Source organism: Numida meleagris, chromosome 5 (genome assembly GCF_002078875.1).
Source record: "Numida meleagris isolate 19003 breed g44 Domestic line chromosome 5, NumMel1.0, whole genome shotgun sequence".
Lineage (NCBI taxonomy): Eukaryota > Metazoa > Chordata > Aves > Galliformes > Numididae > Numida > Numida meleagris.
Window position 1 is genome coordinate 32,527,691 of NC_034413.1, and position 25,874 is coordinate 32,553,564.

At 50.9% G+C, this 25,874-nt stretch overlaps 1 protein-coding gene across 6 annotated transcripts in view; it reads right to left on the reverse strand.

The window, feature by feature from the left end:
* Positions 432-25,874, reverse strand: part of ASCC1 (activating signal cointegrator 1 complex subunit 1) — a 28,632-nt gene continuing 3,189 nt past the window's right edge. For 3 of the 6 annotated variants that reach the window (XM_021398124.1, XM_021398127.1, XM_021398128.1), the window contains exons 3-10: positions 25,222-25,372; positions 24,262-24,359; positions 22,746-22,924; positions 15,938-16,074; positions 13,883-14,002; positions 11,039-11,166; positions 9,646-9,725; positions 432-787 (exon numbers count right to left, since the gene is read on the reverse strand). In XM_021398124.1, coding sequence (XP_021253799.1) covers positions 671-787; positions 9,646-9,725; positions 11,039-11,166; positions 13,883-14,002; positions 15,938-16,074; positions 22,746-22,924; positions 24,262-24,359; positions 25,222-25,372 — 1,010 coding nt within the window. In that variant the 3' untranslated portion in view covers positions 432-670. The remainder of the gene's footprint in view (positions 788-9,645; positions 9,726-11,038; positions 11,167-13,882; positions 14,003-15,937; positions 16,075-22,745; positions 22,925-24,261; positions 24,360-25,221; positions 25,373-25,874) is intronic. The other 3 variants (XM_021398125.1, XM_021398129.1, XM_021398126.1) reach the window with 2 other exon arrangements.

Consider the following 25,874-nt stretch of genomic DNA (forward strand, 5'->3'; position numbering starts at 1 on the left):
CCTCGGGCCGCCCCCAGCCCCGCGGCCGGCGACCCCGCCGTGCCCCGTCCCCGCGCACCGGTGAGCGGGGCCGCAGCCCGATGGCCGGGGTCTGCGGGAAAGCAACGCTTGCGTTTGCGGGAAGCACTAGGGACGCTTGCAGGGAGCCTGTAAGCGGGAGGGGGACCGACTCCGGGCGTGGGCAGAGCGATAGCGTGAGCGGAGATGGCCGTAAACTAAAAGAACTGAGATTTAGGTTAGATGTTAGGAGGAAATTCTTCACTCAGAAGGCGGTGAGGCGCTGGCACCGCCGCCCAGAGCTGTGGGTGCCCCATCCCTGGAAGCGCCCGGTGACACGGATGGGCCCTGGTCAGCCTGAGCTGCTGGGGGACAGCCCTGCCTACGCTGTGAGCTTAGCCACAGGCGCCATCAATGCAACAGCAGACAAACACTTGGCCGTGAAGGGAATTCCTTTATTTGGAGGCCGGTATCAGGGAGGCTGCTGGAGATGCGCCCAAGCTCTCTGTGGACAATGGCGCAGGGGGATCCCACACCCCCTGTGAGCCCCAGCCTCCCCCCTGCAGTACGGCCACGCTACGAGGCAGGAGGTGCCCCTGAGCCACGTGCAGCCGCTGCTCTTCGTCGCTCGAGTGGCAAACAGCCCGCAGGGGCCCCGCCGCAGTCCCCTAGGTCAGCACAGTGCCAGCTGCCCCGCTGTGCCATAGTACCTGGAGGCATCCGAGGAGTAGCGCTGGGAGAGCAGCACCGCGTCCAGCTGCGCCTCGCCGAAGGAGAAGTTCTCAAAGAGCTGCGTGAGAGGAGAAAAAGCCTTTCAGGAACGATGACAGCAGCTCAGCCTGCAGCTGCTCCCGTTGTAAGGCCACATGCTGCTCGCCAAGCCCGCACCCCCCATTCCAGCATAGCTACGGCACACGCGCTGAGGACAGGGTGTTTACTCCTGGCCCAGGCCACAGGACGTGGGGCTTAGGGTCACGGCTCACTCCTAACCAGGGGCAACAGGCACCATCCCAGCACTGGCCCTGCTCTGCTCAACAATCCTTCCTTTGTTCGGCAAGGGACTGGCAGCGGGTTCACACATATGAGCCAGTGCCGGGGCCGGAGGCGTGCCTCAGCCCATTCATCCCATCCATGAGGCCAGCCAAAAGATGACATCAGGTTCTCACGGGGAAGCTCAGCAACACTGCTGAACGGCATCGCCTTGGAGAGCAACGCTCCTGCTCCGTTCCATTAGGACACAGAAAACGCACCCATGGATTGAAAGCACTACTCCCAGAGCCAATTTCTCCATCACCTCCTCCCTGCACCCCATGGTCAAAACCCCAACAGCTGGCAGAGCAGGTCGAGCAGCACCAGCACCTGGAAGAAGCGCCCCGTGGCTCTCCATTGCCCATCACTGCTCCAGAGCCCCACTGGAACAAGGCTGTCCCAGGGGGGTTTCACCAAGGGGTGCGGAGGACAGGAAGAGCAACGACTGCCGCCACACAAACTCCATTTGATGCAATTAAAGATGAAAACAATTAAAGATTAATCATCTTCCCAAAAGCCTGGGTAGGACTTAGGATTAAATGCTTCATGAATAAGAGATGTTGGGGAAGAGGTTGGTCTCCTTTTCTTCTCGTTTGGGCAGAGCAGAGAGGGACGGTGTCCTCCCGAGCAGCCAGCAAGGCAGCCCCTGCCAGATGGGGGAGGCCATGGGAGAGCCCCAGAAGGCAGCAGCTGGGTAAGGCTGCATACTGTACACTGCTAGAAGTGAAGCGAAGCCTTTGTAACGAAGCACTTGGTATTCCCATGGCCTTTTTTAAGCACTACCACCTCCTGCGTGTCTGAGCGTGTGTGTTTCCTAGGGAGAACACTGCTAGGACTATTGATTTTTGGTAATGCAGCTGTACTTTCTGAGAGCAAACGCACTACAAGACTTAAAGGACAGCCACGGCCCGATTTTTTTCCTGCTCTCCTTTCAAGCCAGCCCCTCACCAATGCTCCTCTGCGCTCATAGGCAACTGGATACCATGCATGAGTGTCAGAGTCACGGCACCGCATGGCCGAGATCCACTGCAGGCAATCTAGAAAGAGGCCCTGGAGCATCCTCCTCCGAGGGCTCTGTGCCTCCGTGACAAGCAGACATCCCGCAGTCATCCTGGAGGCTTGGGGGAGACTTCGGAGGGCTCAGCCTCCACTTTCTGCTTCCACTTCTATTTAACTTGGGGAGAAGCCAAGCAGAGCCGAGAAGGATATTTATATCTCCCACCACGGAAACGCTCTGCTTGTAGGGAGGCCGATGAAATAGAAGAGCGCTTTGTGTTTTTCCTTTTCCTCTGGAAAAGGAGAGACCTGGAGGTTGGTGCGGTTCCCCTTCCCAGAGGGCTGCAGAGAGGAGGAGGCGTGGATCTGTAGGGAGGAATGCCGGTCACTCGCAGGGCTGCCGCGAGCAGCGGCATCTGGCCGGAGCAGGACACAACGCGGCAATGCCCTAAATCCAAACACGCCGACGGATTTACGTCCTCGCTGCCTGAGGAATAAATAAGGGGGTGGGATGGGGGATTTCTTAATACTGTAAATGAAAACAAGCCCAATGGAGGGAAAGGTCAATTTGCAGAGCCGACCCTGCGCACGCCGTGCCAGCTCCTAATGCCCCTCGAGGGAATAGCATCACTCGACTAAGTACCCTCTGCCTTCCCAAATCAAATTAGACCTCGACAAGGAGAGCACACTGCTAACGTTTAACCTCAAGCCCTGCACCTCAGCGTGAAGGCACTGGAGATGTGCTGAGCCTGCACAGCAGGGAAATACTCGCACATCAAACCACTTGCTCCCTGCAATCATCAGCCAAACACGCTGCTCCAAGCATCAGCCCCCAAACCACAACAACTCCTTATCAAAGTCAGAGCGGCACATCAAAACCAGGAGGGCTATTTCTGTGCGTTTTCCCCCTTTGCCTCAGATTGTGAAGCAGATATGACTGAAACGCTGGGGAAATAATTGCAAAGGAGGATTCCTGGATGAAGCAGTAGAAACGTGCATTTGGGTATTGGTCAAGCAGCCCTCCTGGAACGCAGTAGCACCTTTGTGTGGAGACCTGGGAACGGCAGCAATAAATCACGGTGCTGCCCTGGGATGGCTGCAGCACACTTCGGCTCTGCTGACAGAGAGTGGAGCTGCCAGTGCAGGCTCGTGCCTTCACATCGCCTGTCATGGGCTCAAGGCTCAACAAGAGCGAGAAGTATTAATGGGCCTGCCCGAGGAGGCAGTGGGAGGACAGAAGGAACCCAGGTGATGGGAGGGAGGCCAAGGTACTTAAAACTTCCTCTACGTAATCTCTGGCTTGCGCTCGCACTGCCTGGCCTGGGTTCTGTGCTGCCGTCAGGGTTATCGATCGCTGTAAAGCCTTACGTTGTCTCCAGCAGTCAGCCAAAAATGACCCATCCTGAATTGATAACGAGCCCACGCTGCCCTGCCAAGAGCTCAGAAACACTAAGAGAGCAAAAATTCACAGCAATGCCTCGCAATTAAACAATCCCAGCAAAGAGCAGTGTTACCGCAGGAGAAGACGCAGAGGTGCACGTGCGCACCTGCTCTGCAGGGAGGAGCTTGCTTTGCTGGAGCTCCAGCCCGGGAAGCAGTGCCCAGGGCTGGGGCACAATGGCTCAGCGGTACAAAACCGCCAGCAGTGAATCAGCGCTGCAGGCGAGTGATGTGTGTGCCGTCGTTAGCCTGGGGCCTGCCAGCAGGAAAAGCGAGATACCCTGCTCTCCTTGGCCAGGTTAGAAATGTGAAAGACCAGGTGGAGTCATCAGACTCCAGCAAACCCTCTGTCTGTCAGAGCTCCTCCTCTGTCACTGCTGCTTCCCGCTCACAGACACAACCCAGTGCTGGGAAGCTGCTGGTAAAACAGGGACCTCTGGGGTCAGCACGTCTGGCTTCGTGCACTTCTGCTAAAAGCTAAAAGCTCTGCTGGCCAACCCAACAGACTCCACCTGCAGAAGCTGCCCTGGAGCTCCTCCCTCCTCGCCTCGAGAAGTGCAGTGAACCCTTCCAGCAGGGACCTGAACCACAGCTCCCTGACTCCCCCAGACAAACCCAAACCAATTCCCTGCCAGCTCACAGAGGATGAAACCCAATCGAGCAACTGGTCAAGATCTGGGAAGCTTGTTCAATTAATGCATTTTTTCCTCTTCTATTTTCACTTTCAAAATATGTTTCCTGAGACAGTTTGGTGCCAAGAAAGAAACATCTGATTCCTGTGTTATTCACTGCAGACACCACTACGCCGGTGACTATCTGCCAGGGGTTTAATTGTGCTTGGAGGCTGGCCAGGAGCAACACAAGATGGGCACCAGAAGCAGGTAGGCAGCACCCAACCAGAGCGGTGCGTCTTCACAGAGCTCCCACCTCCCGCTGACACTGGCCAGGGCTTCCTTCCCGTGGCTCTTTACACCGGTCGGGCACCCAAAACCTCTTTTCCCTTACAAAGAAGAAAGCATCTGGACTTCAGGAGGGAGGCAAGTTGCGCACAAAAGCCTGGCAGCCTATCCTGGGGGAGCGCAGCGGGTCTGTGCTAGAAGCAGAACACTAACTCCCTTACCATTAGCATTCAGCCCGTTACGTCCAGTCATTTATATTCTCTTGCTCTGCAGCACAGCAACAAGAGACCTGAAATAACAGACAAGTGAGCGGCACCCCAGGTTAGTGCGAGCCCAGCGCAGGACACGAGTCGGTGGTGACAAAGGAGAAGCCCTCCTGCTTAAATCACCCATGCTGCCCCTTGGACAGCAGTCACACATACACCAATAATACTTGGAAAAGCACCACTCATGTCAGAGTGAGCGGCAAGCAGAATTCAGGGCGTTCTTGGCATGCATGATGGGCGGTTTCTTATTTATATTTTTATTTTACTGAGCCAGAATAAATGCCATCTAAATGCCACGGAGCTTTTGGCACGTAAGCAAATGCCATTCCATGGGTGTCTATCTTACATGGTGACCGTATATCAACAAGCTCAGAAAGGGCCACAGGAGGTCATGGCCCCACTGTCCTCTACATCCCCAAGGCAGGAGGAGCTCATTGCAAGGTTCCATCTGCATGAGAGACAGGGAGGGAGGCTACATCCAGGCTTGCCTTCTTTCCAGTAGAGCTCTCTGGGGCCAGATGCAGCCTTTGCTCAGCTGAGACCCTCTGGCTCCTCCTCCACGAGCAGAACCCAGCAATGCTCCTGCCACGCTGCAAAGCCTTTGCTTTAGCACAGGGTTTTGGGTCGTTTCCCCTCCTTGCTGCAAATCCATGAAAATTCATGCACTTGAGGAAAGCAAGCCCTAGTTGCTATGGTGAAAGGCATTCTGCAAACTAAGAAACAAACACAAGTGGGACATTTGGAGGTTACTGGATCCTCGCACATCTTTCCGACAAGAATAAAATACCCCAGCACATTAAAGGCTCTGCTAACTTCCAACGTGAGGGATTCACAGTACAACTGGTTTAAGGAATTAACGATCAACCCCTGCACTTCTCCCAAGCGGCCTCACCCCTCTGGCTCCCAACACTCTCTATTAAAAACAGCTGCCGCAGGTGCTGTAGGACCTGGGCTTTGGCTTTGCTGCAGTGATGCCAGGAGGCATGTGAGGCACCTGGGAACGCCGGGACAAGGACCTGCCAATGTGACCTCCCAGATCCCTTCACAGCCACTGAGAGGAAGAGCCTGGCCACAGAGCCAGCCCATTAAGTCAGGCAGACTGGGAGGATTAGCCAGCAGAAGGGCCAGGGCGCCTTTGCAATGAGCTGCCCACTTTCACTCGTCAATGTGCTCTTTTTTCTTTTTCAGCACTAAACGCAGACTGCTGTTTGTAGGTAAGTGTTTTCATGGTGACCCAACTACTCCTCCTTTTCCCCTCCGGATCATGCACATGTTGACCTCCTCTCTCTCTCGATAGCGGCACGATCAGAACTGAAGGCAGAGATCTCTCCTCTGCAGAGCACGCACTTGCTGCAGTTCTCAGAGCTGTGCTGGGTACGTACTCTCATCACACCACCGAGGACCACAAGATCCTTTCTGCACACTGGGCGGCCTTGATCTCACCTAACGTGGGTCTTCTGATTTAAAGAATAAGATGGGAGAAAAGTCCATCTCCTCAAACTCCCAAAGGAGAGCTGCAGAGATGCGGTCTGGGTGCCAAGAGCTGCAGAATACACACAGCGCTCCTCAGCCCAGAGGGGAAACAGCAGCAGTGACTGTGCAGGGGCAGAAGTTGCCCTGCTTAACAGCTTGCTGAGCTTAGGGTATTTTCAGGGTACAGGAAGGGCTTCCAGGCCAAGATTTTGCTTTCATGTGGTGCTGCATCAAACATCTTAAACTGAACTGCTGCAGTACCACAGCTGCTGCACTACTCTTGCCCAGCGAGACAGAAGTAGCAACAGAGAATACCACCAAGTGTGTGTGCAACCCACCAGCGCTGGTCTGTCACTCAATAAAATCATCAAGCGGCAGGGAACATGGCCCCCTAACTTAATGCCCTTCAATGTAGAGCCCTGTCAGGTCATGCCTCATCTGTCCCACCAGCACGTGCCCCTGTCCCAACGGACCCAGCTCCTGGCCTGGCACCTCAGCTCAGTGCCCACCCAAGCTTTGCTCTGTGGCACCTCCAGAGCTGCTCTCTCAAGTCTGTAATCTCATAAGCTGTTAAGGCAGGGTTCATCCCTTTCCTTGCTCAAAATGTGCTTACCTCTGGTCCGAACACAGCACAGGCCACCCTTTTTATGCCTCAAACCTCAACTTAGAATCCTTCAGTTCTGATGCTGTGTGAGTTCAGATGGTTCTCTTCCTATTGTGAGCCTTTTAGAAGGATCCTGGAACATTTTGGCTGTACCTTCACGTTCCTTTGCATTTCTATTTATTCACCACAGCCTTAGCATTTTCACTGAGGGAAATTTACCAAGTAAATAATAAATAAAAGCCTGGAGGCGGCCGAGCCCCAGCTCCGGAGATGCGCGCAGCTGCCCCAGCCGCCTCGGTGCCAGCACTGCGCCAGCTGCGATGCTGGGCACGCAGCCACCCTGCAGGGCAGGGGAGGAGGAGGCAGCACGAAGGGGCTGCCAAGCTGGCATCTCCCTGCTGTGCCCAGCCTGACCTTGCTCGCATGGGGAAGGAGCTGCTCTCTGGGAGATGCTGGAGCAGGATCATGGTCCTTGACTTGGGCGCACCACCACCCTGGAAGCAATACGTATCGCTCTGTATGAAGTGGCTCATAAAGCATCCCTGTTCCTGGGGACTCAGCTAGACAAGTACGAAGCCAAAGCGTCTCGTGCCTCCACGGGAGGCACAAATCACTCACACGCTTCCCCTGGGCTTTCTGCACCAAGCAGACTGAGGAACCTTTTGCACGGACATTCTTCAAGACAGAAGTAATTTAAGCTCCCAACGTAGCTCATCCTACAGGACCTATTTTCTGAGCAGTGTGGGAAAGCACCGGCCCGCACAACCATTTATTAGCACAAACAGGAGGGTATGTTTAACTCTGCGGAACGGGGAGAACAAAGGATTATTCAATAAAATTCTGATGAGTTCTGCCGAAAGCAAAATACCAGCTGGAGCTCAGGGTAGTGCAGGCAGCCTATCGGCAAACACTGCTGCCAGTGCATCTGCACACACGCATAAGCTGTGGCCCCAGGGGAGTGGCAGAACCAGGCTGTCCTCACCTTGCTGTGCACCATTACCTGTAGGTCCTACCCTCTGCTAAGCCGAGCCCGTGCCTGGCAGCACCACAGCCACAGCCGTGCAAGGAGCCCCAGCGTGATGACTTAATGCCACGCTCACCAACGCCCTCCGTTTAGATCCTGCTGCAGGAGCTAATGCAGCTGCTTTGCAAGAGGGCAACCTCGCTGAGCAGAAGATAAATAATGTATATAAAAGAGGACGTGGTGCAGTTCTGCAAGGTCATGCTGGAGCACACTGGCAGCCGACTGGGGCCGGGCTCCTCGGGTAAGAAGCCTGCAGCTATTTATGACTCATGTAATTAATTAATGCCAACGGGCGCTCTGCTGCAGGCACGTGGGAGACCAAAGGGAAATATGAAGCGAGTAGGTTAGGAAACGTAGTGGAGGTGGGGGAGAAGGATGACATTTCTTGCAGCAAGGCACGCTTTGAAGTAATTATCAACAGTCCAAACAGCCAGCAGCTCTTTGGGCTACATCAGTACAGAATCAATTAGGGGTTTTAAAAGCGCCTTGGCTCTGATTTCAGAGAGCAGCCAAATAAAAAATGGCATTTGAGGTAGGGCTGAGGTATTTCTAAGCGCCACACACCACGAGACCCACAGCCCCACAGTGCAACCCACAAGTGGTGCCAACAGTCAAGGGAGCAGCATAATGCCTTCCAAATCGTGCATGTTTTTGGATGAGGAGCGTTAAGGAAGAAGGGCAGCTGGATTTTACGTCTCTCTATAGTCTGAGGACAAATTCAGCAAATGCAAAAAGGACTGATGGGCAAAGCAAAACACGGACACTCCCAGAAAGCTGAGTGTGTCTGGGCACCTGGGGCTGCCACCTGCCCTCTCTGGAGCCAGCTCGGGCGCTGGGAGCTGAAAAAGGGGCCATGTCCATGCTGGCCTGCTCTGCCACGCAGCCCTGTGGTCTCACAGCAAGCGCTCGGCACGTGGCAGTGCTGAGTCATGACACCGTGCCCGCACAGCCGGCGAGAGCTTAACCTAATTTTGTCCCTTTGTTTGTCCTCTGCGCGGAGGAGATCAATCAGCCCTGCTCTCTGTCTTTGCATCCCGTGCAGCCAGCGCCTAACGCATTGCACAGCAGAACTGCAAATGCAGGACAGACCTCTTCTGTCCCCTGATGCCCCACAGTCCTCTCAATCTGCCCATCTCACATCCAACCTACATCCTTGCTCATGTCTCTTTGCTGCCAATCTGTGGCCAGAACATCTATCATTTCAGATATGAACGCACGTATTCCTGCATTCTCCTGCCTCCCTCTTATCATAACAAATCAGCTCACACAATGAGGATTTAAATTGGCTTACAACCCAGCATTGTGTTCCTTCTCCAGGCTCCTCTTTTCTCCCTCGACACTCAGGGGGCGTGAGCACCCCACATCAGCCCAACACTGCCACCTCTGCAGCCTGGGGGATCTTGCTTCCTTCCCTCCATCAATACCAAAGCCCTACGAGCCCAGCCGGTGGGGATCCCCACCACTATCCACTGGTTTGCTAGAGCAGATCCACGCAAACCAATAGCAGAGATGTAACGAACAAAAAGAGCATGTGAAATGGCAGTTTTAACGGCATAAAAACAAGCATGAGTGAGTGGAACAAGAGCAACAAAGTCTGCATTTCTGGTGGGCTGCAAACCAACACAAGGCTAAGTCTCCAGGGTAAAACACGAGCAAAGTGAACAACAACACCAACACCCACTTAGCATTCGTGTGACGTACTCCTGATCTGAGCTCACCAGCTTTGAGAACGCTTCTGTTAAATACTGTAATGCTCCCAATTAGGAGTGATCTAGATTGTTTATTTTCTAAACAGATCCCCCCCTCTGGGAGATCCCATAAGCCAAAGACAAAAGCAGTTTTAAAGAGGTGCTTCAATCTCTTCTGGCTATCTAATATCCGCAGCTAGCTCAATTTCCCTAATTGTTTCCCACTGACCTTGAGGACGTTTCGGCCATTAAACGACTCCCGCTCCTTGAAGGATGATTTACCAGTCACTGTGTTGCTTCGCTCTTCAGCTGGAAAGAGAAAAGCCACCACCAGAATGAGCTTCAGATGGGAGAACTACGTGTGCTGTACTTCACCCCCCACTCCTCCCCTCCCCAAAGTCAGCTGCCAGCTAATAAACCATCCTCGCACAGCTCTTCATGCAAAAACACTTCCACTTTGATCTTAAGGACAACAGTGCTGACTACACAGGGATCAGTGCTTCCACCAGGATCACCTGCATCACCTGGAGGAAAGACCCTGCACACAGCTGTTGCTGGTGTGATTCTAGAGGGCACCTGCACTACCTCCTATGGGGAGTGTCCCTGCACACCATCTGCGTGTGTGTATGTGAGGCAGGCACGCAGCCACTCACTGAGACATGGAAAACAGCAATCCAGGCCTAAAGTGACTGCCAAACGTCTCCATCTCAGATCCACCTCCCCAGAGGATGTCTGGAGTTTTATATAATCCTTAAGTACACTATCTGTTCTTTCCAAGGGACCTTTGCCACACTCACTGAATACATTCCATATTTCTTCTACATCTCCAGCATTAACTGTGAGGTCCCACTCACAACCGATGCTATTCAGATCCCATATGGCTGCCTGGGTGAAGCTCTCCCCACTGTCTCCGAATGCCTCATATACCTGATGGGGTGGTTCAGCACACAAACTGGATGCTACTGCCACTGTGCCCCCTCCCCCGCCTCAAAGGGCAATTTCAGGCTTAATGTCCTTGCAGCGACTCAGAGGCTGGTCCAGACCTCGTCAGTGCTGCTGGCCAAGAGTGGGTCTGAAACTGTGTCGAAGAACCTTAGAAAGGACCCAGAAAGTACTCAAAAAACACCTGCCTCCTCCAGCCCTGCTGGCTGCTTTTTCAGTTTTTCTTGAGTTTTATTTAGCAACATCCCCCACACAATCTTCAAGGCACTTTTAAAATTAAAATAAGCACAAAAATAATTTAAACAAAAAAAACAACCCAACACAAAAAGTGTAAAAGCCAACAGTTACTGACCAAAACATTTCCTGTTCAGTGGTACTGCATTAAATGGACATGAGGAAATGGTTTCAAACTGAAAGATGGAGATTTAGATTGGATATAAGGAAAACATGTTTTACAGTAAGGGCAGTGAGGCACTGGCACAGGCTGCCCAGAGAGGTGGTGGTGCTCCATCCTTGCAGACACCCAAGGCCAGGCTGGACGGGGCTCTGAGCTCCTGATGGAGCTGGAGGTGTCCCTGTTCACTGCAGGGGAGTTGGGCCAGATAGGCTTTCAGGGACCCTTCCAACTCTAACCATTCTATGTCTCTACGCATTTACCAATAAAGAACAGGGATACCCACCACCACTTGGGTCTTTCCTGAAGAGCGTGTTCATGACAGTAGCGTGCAGTTTCACCCTATCCCATTCCCTAAGCATGAGGCCAGAGGCCACGAACCGCTCCACCAGCTGATCGGCGATCGCCTGCAGCCTAGGAAGGCAAAAGGAGAAAGAACCGAGCAAAGTAAGCTGAGGAGAAATTCCTGCACTGTCAGTGTTTCACTTTTCTGCCAGGAAGGGCAGCGTGTGTGAAATGAGGTCTCTGCATGCGCTCAGGAAAAGGGAGCAAGGGAAGGTAACAGAGCCATCAGAATTCAGTTCTCCTGCAAAAAGTTCTGGCTGTTTCACAAGGCTTCCTCTGTCCTTCCTCCTTTGACAAGGCTTCTGCTGCACACATTCCACAAAGCAGGGCGGATTTAGCATAGCAAAGAGTTTGTTGCCATGGCCCAAACCTATGGTCCCCGCGGCGTTCAGGCACTTCAGCTCCCGGCGGACCTGCTTGGTGTAGGGCCCAAAGCTCCACAGAGCAGCAGGCTCGGAGAGGCAGAGCCTGGCCCCAGGGCTCGGGGTGGCCACGCTCCGGCTGCCAGCTCCTACGCCGCCCACTTGTGCCTCGCAAGCCTGGTGGGCTGCCGGCAGCCACGCGGCAATTTCTAGACTCTCCAACTTCCGACTGTCATGGTTTTCGGCTATTTTCTGGCTTTACATCAGTGATTTTTAAAATTAGCAATGACAAAGATTAAATGAATATCATTATGGACAATACTAAAACAAATTAACAGAGAATAGCTCAAGTGAAAATGGTGCTTTATTGCATTATAAAGTTAATCAAGGAAATAAAACAAATTAGAATGAATTATAATGGAAATTATTTGCTGTGCGGGAGGCATCAGAGCATGATCTCTCTCTCAGTCTGAGCCATTCTATGTGCAGAAGGGCTCGCCAGCCCCTAATGCTGTCTGCAGTTATGCAAGCTAAGTCGGGTAAATCAAATCTCCTGCTTTATGGCTTAAGCTGATCGAGATCATCCAAAGATCAGGAAGGAACTCCACCCCCAGCCGCACCAGGAGCCACACAGAGCCAGCAAGACATCTTGCAGGAGGCAGGAAGGAACACACCTCTCACATGGGCTGCAGCACCCCAAGCCAGCACGGCGCAGCATGGTGCAGCACATGGCTGCTGCGCTCCTCTAGCATTGCCCTTGCAGTTGAGAAACTGCTCCCCACCTGCTTTGCCCATGTCCCTGAGCAAAAAGCAGCAGTTTTTAGCAGGCAAGAGAGAGAAGTGCCAATTCATTCTGCTGGGAGAGATGAATCAATTCACAGGTGATGGCAGGACCCGCAGGGATGAGGAGAAGATGTTACAGTCACGTGGCCCTCCCTGAGCCTATTCCCAAGCAAAAGCAACAAACGGTGTTGCAGAACAGAAGCCTGGCAGCCCCCAGTTGCCATGCAAAGCACAAGGTCTGGGTTAGGCCGAAACCTCTGCTAAGGACCTCTGGGAAGGACAGAGGAGGCACCACCTCAGCAGCGAGCCCGTTTCTCAGGGAGCATGTCTCCAGTTGCAATGGCAGGCGGATTGGAACGCTGCCTCATCTTTTTGAGTGCTTCTCCCTCATTTGCTCCCCCTCTCTGATGTAGATTGTCTTGGTTCTTTGCCCTCCCCATCTTTGTTTCACCTCTGTCAGGGTAGGACAGACTTCAAAGCAGAAGAGTTGAGAATGGGGAAAGATGATTTTGGTTTCTACTGCCTCTCAGCAATTGTTACACTTTCATTTCCCCACCCGTTTTCTTAACTCACGTTCAATCTCTTACTTCAACAGAGCGACCAAAGCATATTTTTCCCCAGGGCATTAAGCGTGGGGCCCCTGGGGAAAGGAGATGCTAGAACACATCTCTTCCTCCTTGAGCAGGTTCCTGCTGGCACCTCCCTCCTCCACCTGTGCTGCTCACCCCCTGCTAGCTCCTGCTGTCCTCCAGCAAGGGGATCAGACAGCAAAGGGCAGCACCACCGGAAAAAGATAAAGCTAAAAAAGAGAAGGCTAACACTCGAAAAGAGAAGGCCAACACTCAAAAAGAGAAGGCTAAAGCTCTCTTGGCTGCTCCCCTGCCTCCTTCCCACCCATCTCACATGAGCAGTTCAGGAAGATGATGGCTCTTGCACTTCCCTAGTCTTTGAGAAAACGCTTAGAGATTATGCTGCTGTTGGTGATGCACTGGTCAAAAATGAGATGGAGGAAGGCTGTCTAGCCACCACCACATCCTGGACAGGGCTGTGGCAGAGCCTTCAGCTGAAGCCACGTCAGAGCAGTGAACAGCATAAACGCACCAACCAGGCTTTGACATTTCACAACAGAGGTCAGAAGACAGGTGTTCCACACCCAGTGTGTGTTTCAGGCTACTCAGAGCCATGAAAAACAACTCTGTAACCTTTTTCTAAGGCCTTTTTGGTGTATCTGGCTTTTAAGAATAAAGAAATGCTGCAGAATAAATCAGGCTGTCCAGATTCACCTGGTCTGCGTGCTGGAAACCAGGCAGCAGAGGCCAAGTTGCCCTGTGTTGTAAGTGAACTGGGGAGCACCTTCTTGCCTATCTCATCACCACCTGAGCCACGACGCCATTACTCACTCCGACAGACTGCTACAGAAACAAATAACATCCTTCACCGCACCACCACTGACTGATTCAAAGAGCAAACACATCACTGCCTTAACTGGTTTAGGAAGCGAGAATGACTTAATCTTCCTGACTGCCAGCCTAAGGACCCCGAGCAGCACCCACCGACTTCAGACAGCTGAGTGTTCTTCTGCTGCAGCTCAGCGCTGCCCGCACGCTGGGGGCTAAAGGAAAGGGGTGCAAGGAACTCACTTGTCTGAGCCATCCTTCATGTGGACTTTGGCGTAAAGGACATCCATCATGGCAGGGTCATCGTTCATGTACTCCACCCCGGCCACCTCCACAGTCAGGGGTTTGCCTCCCGTAATTTGGCTAAGATGGAAGAAAAAGCAAAACATCACACTTGCTTCAGAAATGCAGTGCGCGGTATTCCTCCTGCCTAATTTCCAAAGCTTAAAAAGCTACAGCTGCTATTGTCTCATCATCTCAAGAAATACCATAAAAACATTTAAATGTATACATTGTTTCAGACATACAGTAAGTCAACTTGTCAGTAATCACAGGCCATCTCAAAGCAGAAATCTCTATTTACTTTTTGCAAAAGCTATCAGCAGTCAAATGGTATAACTCCTCATTCCAGAGAAGCTGCTGCCTTCCCTGCAAAGAGAGCGATCGTGACACAAAGCCTCCAGTTCATTGATTTTCACTGGCAAAAGCACTTGATGCAGAATGCAGTTTTAAGTACATTTCAGCATCCACTTACAAACGCTGGAAGTAAATAGAGCTGCTTTAAAAACCGTCGCCAGCTACTCCGGCAGGAAGGCGAAACCTAAAATGAGTGCAGGATATAATATGCACTCCCACACCTACCAGCGCACTGTGAAGCATACCTGCTCCAGGAGAGCATCGTGGGGAGGCAGGTGCCACAGCAAGAGCTCCTGGGAGCAAGTGCTGCTGCCTGCCTCATTCAGCGCTGAGGTCTTGCGGGCAGCGCAGGGCAGGCAGAAGTAATGACCACGGGTTAAGTGGGAGCGTGACTTCGCTCTAACCTTGCCTGCTTTTGTGCAGCCTGCCCGAGAGGTTCCCAGTAACACTTCCCAGGTGGAACACGGGAGTGCAATTTCCTCTCCCAGTATCATTACTGGGAGGAAAACAGCACAACTAAGGCTACAAACACTCAAGGCCATGTACCCAAAAGTGGTACAAAAAGGGCACATTGACTTTCAGACAGCATCGCCTGCATTTAGTAAAAGTAAATGAATGCTAACAAAGGTTCACATAGATGTGGAAGGGAGCCTGAATCGATTTTAAACGTCTATTTATTTGGCTATGGCAGGGGAAATAACCTGTCAATACATTCAAGCGTTGACTCTTCCTCCAAAGGAAGTGGAGAGTCAAGATTCTCTCTGTCTCAGTTCAACCCACTCCTGATGAAGGCGACACTCTTCAAGTACTGTGGGCAGCCCCCTCCCTTGGAAACACCTGCATTTCTGTTCAGCAGCTGAAAAAAGGGAGCCTTTCTTTTAGAGGAGGTAAGAATTTTGGCCGTGCATTGATTCCAAAAGGTATCAGCTGGCACAGCATGGCTAATTCTTCACGCACCAAGGTAGAAAATAAAGAAATACAAATCAGGAGTCCGTGCCCTCTGTGCAAAGGTGTTGCAAAAATAAATAAATAAATACATACAGCAGCTCCTCAGGCCATCTCCAATTTCTAAGCTGTACAGAGATAAGCTAATTACAGTGTCATTCAACCACATTTACAGTTCAAGCCATAATATCTGCAGTTCCGTGTTAACAGGCGGCAAGAAAGCCCAGGTCCTGGAGCAGCGCTGAACGGTTCAGAGTGATGACTCGCGTGGCTCATGCTGCCTTCCCTGCACACTCCCTGCACCCAGAAATGCATGTCAAGGACACCTCAGCCTCTGCTCTGAGGCAGGAGGGAGCACCGTGCTGGAGCCCACTGTAGGCAACCTGGGAAGGTGACAGAGCTCACCCCTCCCTCTGCAGCAGGCAGGGGACAGCAGCGAGGAATTGCTCACAAAAATAACGGGACTGATGTGAGAAATGTCTGGAGCAGGTCTGCAGGGAATGCTGAGGGGCTGATCTGAGCTGAGAGTGCTGCTGCGCCCTTTGGTTGTGATTTCTTGGTGATTTCTGCTGCTCCTACTCAAAACGTTCAGCCTCCTAAATTTCTGGAGTTTAGATACACTGTCGAGCTGCTCTCATCACCATTCCTCATCAAAGACAGCTTGCTTCTTTTCCCCCACGTATGCCCTTGGTGATGACATCCCTTTGCAACACTTACTCCACAAAGTCCTCCTTGCATTGCTGCAAGAGCTCGCATGCTCTCTGGATCTCCTGTTCGTTCAGCAGCACGAGCGTCCCCAGAGTCAGGTGGAGCTTTGCAGGGTTCTGGAACAGGCTGCTGCTGACCCCATGATCCTACAAATCAAACACAGCGTCTCAGGCGCATACACACACACGCACCTCTATCAGAGGGATCTACACGACAGGGAACAAACAGCAAGCCACCAGCATCAAATCTCTCATCTCTGCATCACTGGGTAAGTTGCTAGGGTCTCAAAGTTGAAACATGAGGGCATCGCACAGATTTTGGGAGCGAGGCAGAGCCCAGCACCACACGCCTGCACACCGCCTGCCTTTGCAGTGAGGCCCAAAGGCTGCTCAGGGCTCGTTAGGGCGGGCTCCAGCTCAGAAAGACCTCCATAGCCGTCAGATTAGTGACTGCCACCAGCCACGCACTCGGCACAAGTCAGTACAGAGTTAGAACTTGAGTGAAGCGTGCTCTCTGTGAAATAAAGCTGGAGCCAGCTGCAGCAGCAAGCTCTAAATGGCCTCTAAATCCTGTCTAAACACAGGTTGCACCTCACAACACAAGCACAGCCTATACCAGCTCCGGTAATTACATTTTTCTCATTCCCAGGTGCCCTATAGTTTGCTGAGATGAATTAAGTTTAAATTCCCTCTAAAAGAAGAACTACGTGTTGTTGCTGGGGAAGAACTGTTCCCAGGTGGAGCGGTGCTTATGCTCAGCTTTAAGGAACATGCTCTTCTGTTCTCAGATATTCATAAAAACACCTCAAGGATGGTTAACAAACCCATATTAAAACAATTATTTCCACTTAGTGGCCACTTCCCATCAGCACGTTAACTTGCCTCCACTTGGAGCTCCAGAAGAATCCAGCACCGCCCACTACACTGCTGAAGCATTTATATGTCCGAAAATAAAAGCCCACTGACTGCAAGTGACAGCTTTGAAGTTCCTAACCGAGCTTCAGAGTTTGAAATAAAACCTCTCCGACATTTAAACACTGCATCCCTCAGCCGGTGCAATGCCTCACATCTCATCAGGCATTGTTCACGCTGTGGCAGTACGCATATCCTTGCTGACAGCAGCACTTACAGGCTGGGCTAGATGAGCAAAGCTTGGCATCCCCAGCTGACAGAGCACATACCTGCCTTTCCCTTGCTAATTGCTTTATTGCTGGCTGAGACCCCAAATCCTGCTAGTGGCAAAGCATGCTGCAAGTCTCAGCACCACGCAGCAGCCTGCAATGAGCACAGATGAATTACATTAGGCATGCCCCGAGCATAGGGCAGGAAAGGTGGATGCCTCCATCTCACTCCTTCCCAGACGGAAGGCAGTGAAAGCCTTTTTGCTCCCTTTCACTCACACTGCTGTTAACATGCAGGACCAGACACAATTCCTCTCCATCAGTCTTTCTCTCTTAATGGTACCCAGAGCCAGGAGATATTTGGCCCATCACAAAACAACAGCTTGGTAACAGCAACTGGGAGAAAGTTTGACTTACTCTTGCCAGAGACAACCAGCTGACGTCACTCGCACAGTGCACACAAGTGGTGAAGACTGCACAGTAAAGTAGTTCACAAGTCAGAAAGCAAAACCCCTACCCTTATTTTCTGGGACAGACACTGCCCTGCCCCAGCATAGTTTGTGCTGTAAACATAAACCTGCCCCAAAAGCAGCCTTTTCCTAGCACCTGAGTGGGGGCTGACAGCTGACAAAGTGCTGGCATGGCACCTCCGCACGCCGTGCTGCCACTGCTGGGACAGCCAGCAGGGAAGAGCAGGACAGAGCGAACAGGTCAAGACCCAGATAAGCCTCCTGGTTTACCCCGGTGTTTCAGACAGCTCCTGAAATCCCCATGTACAGCCCTTACAGCTCTTTCACAGGCTGGCAGATCCCACTTCCCCCACGTGTGAGCGGGATGCTGCACCTGAGGCAGCTCTCTCTGGAGCAGGCAATGTTTCTGGGGGTGTCTTAGCAGCCCTTCCAGGTTGGGCACAGCTCACTGAAACACAAAAGAGCTTGAACCCACTTGTTCCAGTCCCAGATTATGCTATGCTTTAGGAACTGCCACGTCCAGTGGAACCCTTTGGGCGGTTGGACTGGATGATCTTAAAGGTCTTTTCCAACCTTGGTGATTCTGTGATTCCAAGGCATGCTCCCCAAGTGCCTCACGGTGACAAGCTCCTCCAGCACGTTTCCTCCCCTGGGTTGTGGCAGGTGCACACACACAGCGAGGAGCAGAATGGAAAGCACAGCACCAGATTGGTGAGGACAAGCAGCAGGGAATCCCCCGTATCTGACGGGGCAAACACAAAAGTGTGTTTGCAGGGACTTGCTGGCAGATACAAACACATAAAACAGACCCTACTGTTTGTCTCACAAATTCACTGTTTGAACCACCTAAGGATGCACTGAGAGGCAGGAAGAACATTCCCTGTATCCATCACCTGTGTGTGATTGCCCATTTTAGCTTGTGCCACTCTCTCAGACACTGACTTGTCATGGTCACAAAAAACAAGTCATTTCAATGCATGTAGCTTTAAAAATTCCTCCTCTATTTTTTTTTTTTAATTAGATCTCCCTCTCAGTGCTTAGACCTCTACCTTTGCTCTCCTCCTTTAGATGGAACATGGAAAGAATTTTATTAGGAGCCTTCACCTCTTTGTAAAGTCTGCGCACATTGTTCCTATAAATCTAAGACACTTTAGCAGGGAAACCAAAGACCAAAGCAGAGCCTTCTGTGTGACAAGGCAAAGGATCATACTGGTTAGCTCTTCCTCCCTGGCTGCATCCTTTCTGCTGTCTTAAGAGCTTCCAATATTTGCAGACAGCTTTCTGCTTTTTTCCCTAATAGCAGGCTACTGCATGCCAGCTACATGCCCTCTCCCACCCCAACCCACAAACAAAGGAGCGAGCCAGAAAAACAGCATTTCCTGAACTGACTGAAGAACTGCAGGCTGAAAAACCCCTCCCATTTTCTGTCCCTTCCACTGTGAGATGTAATACCTCATTAACAACGTTTGATATTTACAGGTTGGCATTTATTACAGCAATCTTATTTCTTTTCCACGCTACATCTGCAGCCTGTTAAGACTACAAATGCTGCGTTTGCACAGCTCTGAAAGCCCAGCCGTGATTTTTCACGGCAATTTCATTGCTGAACCTAAACCTCTTGCCTTACCCACCTGCAGCAAACGCTTCAGTCCTCCTCACTCCAACACCAGTATGGCTGTGCTAGGAGGCTCCCAAGGTCACCCAGACAGCCTGAGCTCCCACAGCGCCACACCACTAACGACCCTGGCCAGGTGAGCCACCTCCTTATCACTGTACTAAATCAGCCTCCAGAAAGTCTCCTCTCAGCTCTGCTTTGCTGGCTGGCTGCCCTGACAACTGGATATCACGAACAACACCCAAAGTGTTCTGTATCTCGACACAAGGTTTGTCTCATAGAAAGTATTGAGGACAAAAAAAAATAGTTAGAAAGTATACACCCAGCAACATAACCCTATGCTGTAAAATATAAATGAATGGTTGTCATGGTAACCGCTTCAGAGAGAAAAGTCCCTCACAAATGCTCAATGGCCAGAAGAAACCCTCAATGCCCCCCCCCAGTCTTCCCCTTCCTTGCCGCTATTAGTGAGGTTCATCCAAACACTACAGTCTACCTAATGCTGCAATGCTTTGCCCCAGCAAATTGCAACAGGAAGAGAAGCTCACTGCTCCTGTCCCTGAAATCTATTCAGATGCCTCTAAGTATCCTGAGAAATCCCGTCGCTTTGGACAAATCCATAAGCTCTCTTATTGCTCTGTGAGGCACAGTTTTGAATTACTGTTTTTCATTACTGATGTGCTTTCCAGCAGACCCTGCTGTGAGATAAAGCGGTATTAGAGTGGCATTACCAGCTGCAGAGTGATTGAGAGACATACAGGGCTGTAATATACTCCTGAACTAACAGGTAGCAATATATCTAGAAGCCTTTTTGCTAATACCGGGAGAAGGAAGGGTAGAAAAATAAAGCACTGTGTATTCCTTGGCTATCCATATGCAAACCTCCAAATACCTGCCTCTGACTGACTTCTATATTTCAAGCAAAAAATGAAAATTCTCAAGCCTCCCAAGAGGCATGAGGCACTGAGCAGAGCCAGCACAACCCTGCGCCCCTACACCAGGGCACCCTGCACCCACACTGCATGGAGAGCAGGAACCCCAGCCCTCCTACCTCCACCCACACCGCCGTGCCCTGCGCTACAGGGCAGCCCCAGCTGCCACCACCTGGGGAGACTCCCAAAAGTGCCCAGATGACTCAGCAGCAGCAAAATGCAGAGGAGTGCTGCATGCTCTCAGAGACAGCGCTGCTGCTGGAATGAGGAGGAGTCACGTCTGGGTTCCGGTTCTGAGCACAGGTCAAGCCAGAGGTTCCAGCCTGCAGGTTGCCTAACCACTCAGCATGGCTTTGCAGGACGCTGTGCTGTCCAGACACAGCATGAAGAGGCTGCAGGAGAAACAAAAGGTCAGAGAAGACAAGGTTAGCCTGGTCTCAGCAGTGGTTTCAGCACTTCTCTGACCAAACCTGAGCTTCAGCAGCCATGGAGGACAAGCAAGCACAAGAAGGTTTGCGGATGTTCCCAGACAGCTCCTTTGGAATGTGACTGACAACACTGGGGAAAGCACCAGGATAAATTTATGAAAACGTTTCCAAGTGGATGGCAGGCAGTGGCATGATGTAAACTGACAGTTAAGAGTGAGCAGGAGATAAAACATACAACAGGGGCAGATCGGGAGGGGTGTGGAGAACAAGGCAGATCACCAGCAGAGGCTGGGCTGATGGAAGGCTGCAGAGATGCAACCAAGGCAGCAGGCAAGAAAAACGTGCGCTCTGAGAGGAGAGGAGCAAGCTCAGGTGAGGCCCACACGGGGCCAGAATAAAGACACAGAACAAGGGTGTGCATGATGGCATTAGTTGCAGATGAATAGAAGAGGCTGCATCGTAGAGACGTTACACTGAAAAGATTTGCACTATACTGAGCTGCCAGGAAGCTGGAACCGAGCAAGGTTTTGCTCTCTGCAGGGAGAGACAAGACCTGCTGGCAGACAACCAGAGGTGGAAGATCAGATAAACAGAGTCCAAGGCTGCAAGCAGAGCAGGCCCAGCTGTATGTGAAAGGACTGTTGGGTCAAGGGAGATCAAGCAGAAGGACTGCAGCAGCCATATGCCCCTTTGGCAGGGGACAAAGGCCAAGAGAAACACCAGGCTGAACGCAGTGGTCTTAGTCCAGGGCCAAAGGCATGAGCAGACACTGCCAGAGCCCACGTTGAAGTTAACAGCTCTCTCAAAAGATGCCTCTCTCCCCATAACTTCGGGGTCCCCCCTCCACAAGCACTGGAACTCACTGCCAACAGGGGGAGCCAGGCGACCACTGACACCGCCTGGAGGACTCCCTCGCTGTCCCCAGTCTGATGCTTCCACTCCCCTGTCTTTAGGGCTTTTATTTAATAAAGGGAAGCTTTAATATAGGGCAGTTAATGCTGGACTGTGGGACTGAAGATCGAGATAGTGATATCCTCCTAGCCTGAGGAATGGGTGCTCATGGCATTGCACTCATTGCAGCTCCTGTATCTATTGGCCAATACCGGTTGTACTTGACATTAGGTGGAAATCTGAGTGATAGAAACCTCCTAAAAATGTCAGAGAAATAAGAAGCTGGGTGGCGAAGAGGGACTTAAATCAGAATTGCCTGGAGAAAGAAGACTGCAAAGCCAGCCCAGTTCTGCTGTTACAGATGAGACAATTAGTGTACAAGCAACCATGAAAAATCTTCCTCAGACATCAGGTAATTCACACACAAGGCATAAACACACAGGAAACCATACTTCTCAAGCTGTGCAATTAGGAAGGTTATGTTTTTCCCTTTGAAAGACATAAGCAGATGCAACAGATATAACAGTAAAAATATCGGTCCACAAACCTTAGATTGCATGCATCCAACCTAACCTTCAGCTGCTGCAAAGGAGAACTCATTCCTCCTGCCTAGAGATGTCCTCCCAGCAGACTCAGAGGACGTGGCAATTTAATAAAACCATTCCCCCTTCCCAGGCTGGCCCTATGCACTGAGATACCATTTCTGTCAAAGCAGAAGCACACTAAAATACAACAGGGAGTGCTCTACTTTCATCCCATCCCTATTTTCACTATGCCTAGCTATTTCCTGCTGCTCTCGGTGCTCTCAGATCTGAAGGCAAGTAGGAGGGACTGTCAGCACCGATTCTCATGGGGAGGAAGGGAAGTGATTAGATTAGCAGGATGGCATGTGCTACAGAGTCATTTCCTGACACCCATCTTCATTCACTGTCAGTAACCAAAAGAAAAGTGAAACAGAAGGAGCAGCAAACTTGTGAATCGCTACCTGGTTTCACAGTTATGTAGAATCATACAAAATGTAGAAAAGTCTGTTACATTATTTAGAAGCTTTCCTATTAAAAACAAAAAACGCAGAAGAAACGACCCTTGTTTGAATCTTAGAATATCCACCCACTTAGGAAAATCTCAAAGGAGAACAAAATATTTTTCCACAAATTAAAAAAGCCATTCTTCATTCCAAAAGCTTTCCCAATGAACTCACAGCAGATCCACCAACTTCAGCAAAAGGCCTGTTAGCAATACACTGCTAGGAAAGGAAACAGAGAATGAGGCCTCTGAGGCAAAGGGCAAAAACCTCCCACAGTGAATGACACTCTGCTGAAGGAGTTTCCTCTGGCTGGAGCGCTCGCATGGATGCTTACCTGTGAGCATTTCTCCAGCACCTCCTCCTTGAACTGGAGGAACCTCTCCTGGATGACGGGCTGGTTGAGAGCGAAGGACAGGAAGTGCGTGAAGGGCTGCTTCTTACGGAAGCTGTCGAGAAGAACATCGACGCGTGTCCGGGCCGAGATGACACCGCCACGCTGCTGTCCTGTAATCACTGCAAGGAAACAAAGCCACACCCGTCCGGTTCTCACGACGCTACAGTGAGATCGCTGACCCCCGTGCAAATAAACGGTAACTAAATGGATCGTGATTTTGCACTATACTTATCCACTTGATATTGGTGGATATAGAACATTTCACTCAGGAGCTGCCAAAAAGGAATTAGAAAAACCTGTACAACAGCACCTCTCTACTGTTATTCCAGGGCTCGCTGAAGAAGTGACAGGAATTAAAACTCCCAGCCACGCACAGAGAAATCTTGCCAGACACCCTGCTTGACTTAAAATGCCTGGCACGGCTGTACTTTCCTCCGCAAAGGCGGGATGATGCCATCAAAAGTATCTCTCTGCTCACAAGAAAGCTGCCTCTGTGTGTCTAAAAAACAATAGCAAAGAGTCGCTCACTTCAGTGGCTCTTCAGATTTCTAGAGCATTATTTCATGTTTTCATAAAGGTAGTCTTAGTCGAAGCAACAAACAAAATCTACAAAAGATCAGGATGGCCTATGTTGTTTGTGTATGCACCAAACAGAAGACACTTGAGCTTTAAAGAACTGCAAGAGAAGAGCAAGATTTTCTTGGCCTTCTATTATTACATGTTTTCAACATCTCTCAGCCTTCCTAACAGTTCTTCACAGTTCCCAGGAAAAAGTCAAGGCCCACTTACTGAGAAGTGCCACCACATTCCTGCACAGTACGACAGCTGGGTCCCTGTCACCTAATCCTCCTTGCCCCGTCACGAACGTAACTCCACACCACACAGCAAGAGCCCTCTGGATTCCCACTTAGGCAGAAACCCGACGAGCAACACCTCCTGTCTTGTTAAGTCGCTGCAAGTGATGAGAAGGAACATACGGTACAAGGATGCCGGCTCTCACTGAGGATCGACTAGCAGCACCAGAAAGGCAGCAATGTCATCAAAACACTGCTCGTATTAAAGAACATGATGAAGTTTATTTCATCTCTAAGTAGACAACGCAGCACTTTTTTCTAGATGCATATTGCAAGTCCTTATTAATGGATATGGTAATAATTACAACAACAAAAAAAGCACATTTGGGTTCAAGGCCCAAGGTTCACAGGCCAATCATTGATACCCAAGAAGCAACTTCAGTGAGAGTACTCATAGGCTTAAAAGGGATATTTTTTTTCCTCAGGAGTCTTGTGCTGTTTTATAGGGGTTTGCAGGCAAGGAAAAAAAGCTCAGGAGAAAAGGGATGTGATTTTCCCAGGGCTATAGCTATAAAGATAATCAGGGCCAGAAGCAAGAGTTAAAGGAAAACACCTCCTATTCCCCCTCCCTGCTCAAACCGCATCCGTGGAAGAACACTTACCAATTTCTCCTTCCACTCCCGGCTTGGGAATGCTGATTGAGGTTCGAGTCTCTGTTTCTAGTCTCTTCTTGGTTTCTCCTTTCTTTCCTATTATGTACCTGGAGGCATAAAAGCATAACAGCACAGCATTGCTGGACCACCTCCCATCAGGGACCACACCCCAGCTGCCCCGGTGGCTCCCCTGACGCTCAGCATGTCCGTGCCAGAGGGATACATGCAGCCAGCTCAGGATGCAGGACGTGGGCCAGGCCCTGTGGCTGCCATCAGCCTACGGCCACAGGATGATGGGCAGTGGCTCACAGCTTTCTTCAGCCATGGCACATCCTGCCACAGCATTACCATCTGCACTATCAATTTTCCCCCCGTCACCCCAGACAAAGAGCTAACAAAACTTTTCACAGTTGGTGTTTTCCTCAAGGTAGTCATTTGCCAGCATCTGAAAACCAACAGAATACTTCTTCTCTACACTTAGTAAAACTATTTAACTCATAAAACTGTCAAAACTAACTGGATAAAGCTTTGAATGTGGCAGGCTTCCCAGTGAACATCAGATCTGAGTCAACAGTCGGTTCCAGGTGTGTGTGCTTTCTCAAAGCTTTCACAAATCCCCCCTTGGCAGGCTGCTCACCCCAGTTCTTCCTCCCTTTCTTCCACCCTCGCTGACACTTTCATGTTCAAGGGAAGAGATGCTCAAACACTCTCCTACCAGCCAGAAAGCACCACCTGCTGTCTCTGTCACAGCAAAGGCCAGGAGTCAAACGTGGCACAACTGCACTAGAAAGGCGTTGCCAATTTTCCCCTCCCAAATGCAGGACAGACACAAAACAGAGTATGTTTCAGAGATCTGGCACTTACCCTGACCCCCCCCCCCCCCCAAAAAAAAAAAAAAAAAAAAATTCTGCATAGAAATGCTTCCCCAGTCAAAGGCAACTCACAGAAAACAGAACCCCATAAGCTCACTTGTATAAGGGGCTGGGAACCTCCACTCTGCACTGGAAGCCCTTCTCAGTCTCTTCCACCACAAAGGCATCACACGGTTCATCTGCACAGTCACTGGGCCCTACCAGGAAAAGCAGCGCTGTATGTAGGACAACAGCCTCACAGCCTTCCCCTAAGGTTGAAGAAAGCAATAGAGACAGACTCCCCTCTGCTGCAACTAACTGCTTTTTATTTCATCTTGTACCAGCTTCAAAAAAAAACGATCATAACTGCTTCCAAATCTGCCTGGCTGGGAGGTGCACGGAGCCTGTACTCGGAGCCTGGGCTTTATCCTGGCTTCAATTTGTGCAACAGCTTGGTGGGAATGCCCTCCTCCAAATTTTGCACTGCTCTCTGAGCAGGGTGGGCACCACCAACACACGGAGACACCAGAGCAGGAATTAACAAGTTGCAGAAGAATAAACATAAAAGGTGGGAACAATTTTTGTTCAAGGGTCCAGAGATTTGTGCCTGTTAAGGTCAAACAGACTTTCCAGAAAGAGGTAGGGTGTTCTCTGTCCTTCCCCACACATACAGGGATGGCTCTGGGTAGCAGGCAGCTTATAACAGCTTTGTTCGATGCACTGAAATGCAGGGTGGAAAGGAAAAACACCATGGCCACAACTCTCTCTGAA